This window comes from Emys orbicularis, chromosome 15, assembly GCF_028017835.1.
Source record: "Emys orbicularis isolate rEmyOrb1 chromosome 15, rEmyOrb1.hap1, whole genome shotgun sequence".
Lineage (NCBI taxonomy): Eukaryota > Metazoa > Chordata > Testudines > Emydidae > Emys > Emys orbicularis.
The window spans coordinates 21636336-21645639 of NC_088697.1; the positions used below are offsets into that span (position 1 = coordinate 21636336).

Genomic DNA, 9304 nt, shown 5'->3' on the forward strand with positions numbered 1-9304 from the left:
GAACCAGTGGCTTCTGTATTTAGATTTATTTGCTTGCCAGGGTTGGGAAGAACTTGCACCACAAAAGTGACCCTGCGTTTCTACTCTGAATAAGTCTTTCATGTAGCTGCCCTGCCTGCTCTGTTCTTATTTGGTTATTTGCAAAAGCCACAAACTGGATCAGAGGCAGTGGGTTTGGATGAATATGTTGTCCAGAAAGGTTTATTGCCAATGAATGTGTTGTCATTCTTTTCTTACCCCTGCGCATTTCCCCTTTGAAGCTTTTGCAAATCTGCCACAGTAGCCTACTAATTTGGCCGCTCCATCCTAGAGCTTCATCCTTGCCTGCAACCATCCTTCAAAATAGGCTTCAAGAACTAATGTCAAGTTCAAACACAGACCAGCGAAATGATGAGATGCTTCTCTTGTCCTTAAGGCACAATACAGTGGGGAGTGACATCATTGCCTGCCAGGCAGTTTGGATGTGCTGTGGATTCCCATGGCTACCAACAAGATAGCTTGTTTCAACTCCTTGCATGCTTTGTCCTCTTGCAGTGATGCACTTGCTCCATCACCCGCACAGGTGCACGTACACCACAAAGATCAGAAGCTTGTCTGGAACTGTACAGTGCTTTGCAGTCCACAATTATTCAGAGCTCACAGGTCCAATATACCTGGTGGAGCCTCTAGATAGCTTCATGCTAATCTCTGCCCATGCTACAGGTATAGAAGGTTTATTCTAACTGTTTTGTTTTTAATGCTTCCTCTGAAGGGATATTAGTTTCAAAGGGGATTCTTTTCCTCTTGGTTCTAGAGTCACAGGGCCCGAAATTCCTCTGCAAATTGCTCTGCATCACTGACCATGATATACAGTGTGTGATCGGTATCTTGGTGAAGATTAGACTCGTTCTGGTAGCTGAGCCAGAGGGAGGCACTCTTCTTTTCTTTGGTAGGGGCCCTGCCGGCAGGGCATGGGGTTACTGTTTAGTGACTGTGCTTGAACGGGAATCTGCTTAACGTATCTGCCATGCCACTGCCTCTTAAAATGACAATGTGAAAAGCAAATATTTGGGTTGTAAAATGATCTTGAAATAAATGTGAAAAAACACTGTTTTTGTTCTCTTCACAGAGCTCTATTCCTGAGCTAGCCGTGGTCATGCCCCATGGGCAAGGCTTATTTGCATCGTTGGAGAGATTGTAAAAGCCCTTCTCTCAATGGCCTTTTATTTCCTTGCCTTTTAGCACCAGCAGGTGGACCGTCATGGCAAATTTCAAAGGTCATGCTCTCCCAGGCAGCTTCTTCCTGCTCTTTGGCCTCTGGTGGTCTGTGAAATACCCCCTGAGGTACTTCAACGAGAAGGTGAATAAAAAGTCCCATAGAAACCACTGTTACCAACGCTTGGATGTCATTGAAGGAGCAGCCAAAATCATCTTTGCCATGATAGGTAAGGATTAGAACACAGAGCATCCCCAACCACCCAAGACTATTCACCATGCTACAATTATTGTCTTACTGTAGAAACTCTGACCTTTTCACCCACCCTACAGCCCCTTAATTTAATCAAAAGTAAGGGTAAAAATTATCCTACATTTACAATATATAAACATGGTCCAATGAACTGCACACCACCAAGTGTCTCCAATGGGTGACATGAAGCATAAGAACATAAGCACGGCCATGCTGGGCCACAACAAAGGTCCATCTAGCCCAGTATCCTGTCTTCTGACAGTGGCCAATGCCAGGTGCCCCAGAACAGGTAATCATCAAGTGATCCATCCCCTCTTGCCCATTACCAGCTTCTGGCAAACAGAGGCAAACTCAGGCCTTTTTCATTCTCTCCAGCCTGGAGAATGTTCTGTCTTCAAATCTGTTCCTCATAGACATTGCCAGACTGGATCAGACTACGGGTCCATCTTGTCCAGTGTCCTGTCTCTAACAGGAGCCAGAACCAGATGCGCCAGAGAATAGTGCAAGAACTCTGCATTAGGCAGATGTGGAATAATATGACCTCAAGATAGGTCTCACCTTGGTCTCTAACAGAGATTAGTTTAAGCTGTAAAGCACAAACTTTAATCTCCCTTCCAAAAATTTTATTGTCACTAATTATGATAACTGGACATCCATATAAATATCCATTTCCTTTTTGAATCTTGTTACATTCTTGTTCTTAGTGATTTCCTGTGGCAGAGAGTTCCACAGTCTAATCACTCGTGTGAAAAAGTATTTCCTTTTCTTGGTTTTGGATTTCCCTCTTTTTAATTTCCTCCCTTAAAAGAAAGGACATGTACCCCTCTATTTGTCTCTGTCCAGGGATGCTGGCTGAGCAGTTTGTCCCCGATGGCCCCCACTTGTATCTCTACAGTGGTGAGGAACGCAGCTGGGTGAAGTTGATGAACTGGCAGCACACGACCATGTACCTGTTCTATGGACTCTCAGGCGTGGTGGATGTGCTCACTTACTCCCCGCTCAAGGTGCCCCTGGGACTGGATCGCCTCATGCTGTCTGTGGCTGTGTTTGTTGAAGGTTAGTAGCCTGGTGGCAAATGGCTAGGGCTGAGATTCCCAAAGCTGCTCAGAGGATTTCGACAGATACCCATTGAACCTAATGGGAGTTGGGGATATAGATGCACTAGACAGCTTTGAAAGTCTACCACTAGGAGGATAACTAGATTGTAAAACCTGCTAATGTGCTGAGGAAAAACAGTTAAGAGACTGGAGAAACTACACAAAAAAATCACTGGAATAAACTCTGTTAATTGGATTCTGAAATGGCTGGAAACCTCTCCAGATGTTGCTGGAAGCAGCTGGGTTCAGGGAGAAAGTTTGGGGATATCATAGATACGAAACACAGGAAGTATCATGAAAGAAGGATTAATGGTGAGTTGCTGAGAGACAATGGATCTTGCCAAGGTCTGAACTTCAGCAAAGTTGGGGTGCATTGGGGCATGGGGTGTTACTTAAGGTCCACCTCTAGTGAGACGTGAAGGGCAGCCACCACATCTAAATCAGAGGAGGCCTCAATCTGGCTTTACTGTACCAGAACTTTTTTCTGCAGTGAAAGGGATTTCTTTGTGTCTCTGACTATGAGGAGGTTTGAAGACCACATGAGATTTCAGGTTTCCTCGCTGAATTCACGTCAGATGGAAGTAGATAGAGTTGAAGACTGAAACCGTTAAGTGGCTATAGAGCTGGGATCAGGATGTGTCACACTATTATCACAACAGGGAGCGGGCCAGTCACTTCTTGCACTGTCACGAGAGCGAGAGCCTGTCTGATGCCCAGCAATGAACATCAGGCAGGTGAGCTCTTTGTGTGGAGATAAGGGAGTATAATGTAACTGACACAGATAAAGCTAAAGATCCTGCCATTATTTCAAGAGCAACTGCCTCATAATTACTAACAGGCTTTAAAACCATGCGATACTTGCAGTAGGCTGGCATGGATTCCTCAGATGACAATGGCTTTGTGGTATGAAGCAGCAGGCTGAGGTCCCTTGTTACCATAAACATCTGGTAGATGCTACTCTTGCCTCACATCTATAGAGCTTTGTCCTTGTGTCGTGTACCTCCAGAGAGCAATTAATTCCACTGTAGGCAGCGTCGGTCTTGCCTGCTTTCATCTCACCTGTAAAATCCAAGTGGCCTATGCACTGGCTTCAAATCAACACATCGTGAATACCATTCTCTGTTCTGATCATCTTGGACATGCAGAGCCAGGATTTCAGGCTTCACTTGACTTGAACAGGGCAAGCCAATGGCCACGTGTGAATGGAGCTCCTGTTGGTAGTGAATCCACTGTGTCTAGGAACATCTCGAGATTCTTTTCCTCCGCCTATTCCCATGACTTTAAAGAATGCAGAACAGAGATTGGGGGGGGGGGGATAGATATCAATGATTGACGCTGAAATGATCGTTTGCAAAGGCTTAGGATTTAAAAGGACACTGTCCATGCTAATCTCCATTTGCAAGCTCCTGGAGGAAATAGTGAAGGTTAAACTAATGAAGTACAGTAGATAGCAAAAACTCAGTAGTGAGGGGAGGGGCTGCTGGTGGTGATGGGAGTTCACCTAGCACCTTCAAACAGGGATTGCTGCACCATCCTCTCTTCCTTTGCTTCAGCCATCCGTACACTATGCTCAAAGGCTTTGAGCCAACTTCTTGTTGCCTTGACATACAGGCTATAATTGGGAATATTGGCCTGATGGGGTTCCATGACAGCTTGGCTCAGTTAATATATGTCAAGATTTCATTTTGCCTGCCAGTGCCATAAACTCATGTGTGTGCCCACGCACACGTGTGCAGTGGGAGCGGGGGGACAGCGGGCTTTGCTGCAGAGATCTGCAGCTGAAACCTATTAGTCTTGCTGGTGATGTGTGAGCTAGATCCTATCACAGGATGGGGACCTGGAAGACCTGGGTTCTATTTCCAGTCTGCCACTGCTCTCCTGGGTGACCTTGGGCAAATTGCTTCACTTCCATGTGCTTCAGTTTCCCCATCTGTAAAATGGAGATAATGGAATGGTGCTGGCCTCCTTTTGCCAAGCACTTCGAGATTTATTTATTTATTTATTTATTTGGATGAAAACTGCAATGCAAAATCTATACGTTCCTTACTAACGATGCTGCTCTGAATTTGGTATGAATTTCGACAGGTTTTCTCTTTTATTATCACGTCCTTCACCGCCCCATGCTAGATAAGCACATCCACTCCCTGCTGCTCATCGCCGTGTTCGGTGGGGCCTTCAGCATCCTGCTGGAAGTCTTCCTCCGTGACAACATTGTCTTGGAGCTCTTCAGGGCTAGCCTCGCCATCCTGCAGGGAACCTGGTTCTGGCAGGTCAGTTCTGGTTCAACACCTTCAGCTTTGTTCTAGGACTAGGCATTGGGGGTGAGGAAATGTGGTGTGGGGGAGGGATGTACATCACTGTACATACAAATCAGTTGTCATTAAAGGATTATCTTTCAGGGTTTACTTGGTAAATGCTTCAAAACCCATCTATGAACAATTGTCCTGGAAACCTACTAGTCCCGGGTCCTTTACTATGACCATTGATCATGAAATAACTGATTTTCTTTGTTCACTTGTTCTTTTTAAATAAAGAGAGAGAGAGAGTAATTACTTGCAGTGATCAAGACTTTTTGCCATGCTCTTCTAGTAGGGTGACCAGATGTCCCGATTTTATAGGGACAGTCCCGATTTTGGGGTCTTTTTCTTACATAGGCTCCTATTATCCTCCACCCTCTGTCCCGATTTTTCACACTTGCTGTCTGGTCACCCTATCTCCTAGCCATGTACTATAGATATTGTTCCTTCATGTTTTTTGCACATCGTGGGGCCCCACAATATTCCCTTTAGTTTAGTGGGAAGAAATAATCCACATACCGTTCTAGAACGGTTAAGTAACTGCCGTGTGGTATGCTAATGAATTTCAAATGCATGTTATGGAAACTCCCCTAAGGATGGTTCAGCATCAACAGTACCAAAGGGTTGAATATGTATCTTTAGAACTAAATGGAACACAAGATAATTGGTCATGTTCTCTTTCTTCATGTGTAACTGCTCCCTTCACTTTGATTCAGGATAGGGAACCTCTTTCCTAATAGAATCAAATCTAAAACAAATGTTTGCCAAGCAGTTCTAATAAGTTGGTTAATTGATAAGGATGGTGATTTGATAGTGAGCCCAGAGACTTCCGCTTCCCAGTGCGGCATTTATTGCTGTACACGCTTTTCTTTGGTGCTCTTCACCATAGTGTCTGAGCACCTTGGGCACCTTAACTTATCTTCACAATTCTTCTCAGAAATCAGGGAGTATTATCATCCCCATTGTGCCGATGGGGAAACTGAGGAACAATGATTTTAAGTGAGTTGCCCAAGGTCACATAGCAAGTTTGTGGCTAAGATGGGACTTGAACTCAGGTGTTCTGAGCCCCAATCTGAGCTTGAACCACAAGTCTTGTGCATGAGTGGGGGTCAGGCCACACCATTAGTGAGTGAAGCATTGTAATAATGAGGGTGAAGTAAAGCGATGTTAAAGGTTGGAGGGTCAGGCATCCACCTCCTTTTTTTTCTCAAAGGTAACAAATCGTTTTATTCTAACCAGATTGGGTTTGTGCTGTTCCCACCCTGGGGAGGCCCAGCCTGGAATGAGGATGACCATGACAATATCATGTTTGTCACCATGTGCTTCTTCTGGCACTACGCGGCTGCTCTTCTCATCATGATTGCCAACTACATGCTCACTTTCTGGTATGTTAGCGGTGGGAGGGAAGGGGAGATGATTGGAGCATGATGCATAATGGCTCATATCATGACCTGCAGTACAAAGTCATGGTTGAGTTACTGGTGTCAAACGGCTTTAAATTTCAGGGCACGCCGAGGGGCGTATCCCTCACTTGCCAAATGTACAGATTCAAAGCAATGTCAGCAAGCCTATACAGTTGCTTCTTGAAGTCCTAACCTTTTTATTTCTTTGCACTGCGTGCTGGCTGGCAATTGAAAGTGAAGGTTTAATTTTAAAAAAATGTACAAAAGAATCAACAGTCAAAATATTGCTGGAAATATGTAGCACTTAGAATGAAATTGACATTGCAATGCCAAGGATTTCAAAGCACTTTAAAACAGCAATGAATTTAGATTCACAGCACCTTTGTCTAGAAGGCAGACCAAAATAGTGCCAACCCCAAATATTAAAAAATGTAAAAAGTACTTAGACTCCAGAAAATCATGAGATTAACTTAAAAAATCTCATTATTTAAAAAATAAATGGGGGGTTCTTTTTAAGGCTTCCAGGTTTCTGAGCTTTACTGGTACAACAGGGTCAGCTTTCCATGCTACCAGGAGGGCTATCCATCTGTCTTAAATATTTGTAGGGCCCCAGCACTGCAATACTTGAGCGAGTAGGGAAGTACTTTCATCTCCATTTTACAGATGGGGAACTGATGCACAGAGAAACTTGAGTTGTCCAAAGTGTCACAGTCTAGAAACTTTAAAAAAATAAATAAATAAAAGACGGGAATCTCATATATTCACTCCAGCAGCTGGGCTTAAAGAAAAACATGAATGATCACAAGACCTGTGATAAAATCCTGAGAGTTGACAACATTGCGAAACAGCCACAAGAGATTAAGGGGTATATATATTTTTTTCACCTTTTTGCAGCTGCTATTTGCAGCTATATTTTTATTCCTACAAAATAGGTTTGGGGCTCGATTTGTAAAGGTATATTGGTGCCTAAAGCTGCAGACAGGTGTCTAAGTGTCTTTGAAAATCCTGTTAGGTGCCTATCAGCATCTGTAGGCCCCTAAATACCTTTAAAATATGCCCATGTGAACTATCTAACCCTCAGATTTGTGCCTGCACTTGAATACTTAGAGACCCGGGATACTCCGATTTGGGTCCGCAGTTCAATACTGTGAGCACAAAAGTGATTGTTTAAACTCTGAGTACAACTTGTGCCTGCGACAGGAGGAACATCTTCCTGAAAACTTACCCCTAAATGAGGTGTCCGCTGTCACACTCAACATCTGTGGCTGAGCTCTGTAATAGAAACATGGTCTCCTGACTTCCAGCCCGGGAACATTCTTCCTCCCACGTCTCACTATACACGCAGAGAAATATTTCACTCTATCACAGATGACGTGACCATATCCCATCTGTACTTATGTATAGAATATGGTATCCCGCTAATGGCTGCACCAAGCTAACACAGCCACACGGGACAAGCCCATTTGTCTGAGCATCTTGCACTTGCACAGCCAGCCTTGCAGTGGCTACATTAAATGCAGTGTTTGGGATATGCAACTGTGATGCTCCTTGGGGGTATCCAGGGCTGTGTGGCACCTCGCCACCACCTGCCCTTAGCACGAGGCAGCCTTGTCAGTTCCCTGAAACCATCAGCCTCTGACAGCACATGCACTGCCACCCAGATGTCGCTCTCTCGGTACAGGTTAACGATAGGCACATGCCAACCCCTTTTCAGGGAATGGCCCAAGGATCTGCTACAGAATTACTGCTAGTCCAGCCCCATGCGATGCCTGTAATCCCGCTGCAGCCCCTGGATAGTTAGCATTAGGAGACTGATCGATTTCAAGGCAAGAATGGACCATTATGATCACCTGGTCTGCCCCCCTATATAACACAGGCCACAGAACTACCCACAATAATGCCTAGGGCACTCTGTGTGGGGGGGGTCTTCCTTTGGAGGCCACTCTCCAGGAGTATCAAACAAGGAGCTCGCTAGGGTGAGCGGTGAAATCTGCCTATACAGCACTTGGTGGGGGTGTCATTCCAGGATAGATGGGGAGGGATCTCTTCCTCCTGGGCACAGGGTAAGGCGCTTCTTATAGAGAGGCGACACACCCTATACAGCCCAAATCTCCTTATATGGGGCCTCATATCATAGTGCATCACACGGGGGGGGGGCTGGGGTCTTTCTGGAGGTTGTGAGGCTCAGTGCCAGAAAGTCTCTTCTGGCTGGTGGGGTCCCTTTCAACAGGGAATGGATTCGGGAAAGGAGGGTTGCTGCTCACCGGTGTGCATGCAGCTCAGCCAGGCTTCGCCTTCATTCCTCCTCAGTGCCTGTTTCGTGGGTCACAGCATGTGGGAAAACCTGATGCAGGGGAGAGTAGAGAAATTATTCATCACAGAATAATACAAACCACTGCAACCCATGCAAGCAAATTCTTACACATGTATGTAATCCTGCCACCCTAAGATTAGTGGCCTGCAGGGCAGCACTGGTGGGTGGTGGTTTCAGTAACCATGACTATTATTGTTTGTGTGTTACAGCTGCATCCGAAGATGTAAGAAAGACACTGGAGAAATAGATATTGGACTTGGGGTTCGGAAGCAGGAAAGTGACAAAAGCTCCCATGTTGCCCTCTTAAATGGATCGGATGAGGAATGACGACAGTGCACCTTGGCTGATATCTCTTACTTCCTAAAGATTATGAGAATCAATTTTTTTTTAATCTGAGCAATATTTATATTGGAATATCAAGAAGGAAGATCCTGCAATTTTACTGCTGAACAGTATGGACAGACTCAAGATGTGATCTCTGCTCTCCTTCGGTATATTCCCTGAAGCCCTTTGGATCTGAAATGGGTGCATAATATCCTACTTCTGAGCGATTTCTTTAATAGCAAAATCAAATGCAGAAATTCAAATGTCAGTACAGTTTGGCTTATGGGATCTCAGGTCTATGTTGTCTCCATAGTGATGGAGCAGAGCCTGCCAGTCATATTTTCTGAGTGAATTGAGGGCTGACCTGTGATAGTCGAAGTTAGAGAAACCTGCCGACTGGGCTTCAATAACTCTAGTGACAC

At 45.0% G+C, this 9304-nt stretch overlaps 1 protein-coding gene across 1 annotated transcript; it reads left to right on the forward strand.

Annotated features, from left to right (window-relative positions):
• Nucleotides 1-1240: 1240 nt before the first annotated feature.
• On the forward strand, nt 1241-8885 carry LOC135889415 (transmembrane protein 45B-like). The gene is made up of 5 exons (XM_065417279.1): nt 1241-1424; nt 2291-2503; nt 4630-4814; nt 6081-6226; nt 8768-8885. The coding sequence occupies exons 1-5, from the start codon at nt 1241-1243 to the stop codon at nt 8883-8885; spliced, it is 846 nt and encodes a 281-aa protein (XP_065273351.1).
• The last annotated feature ends 419 nt before the right edge of the window (nt 8886-9304 follow it).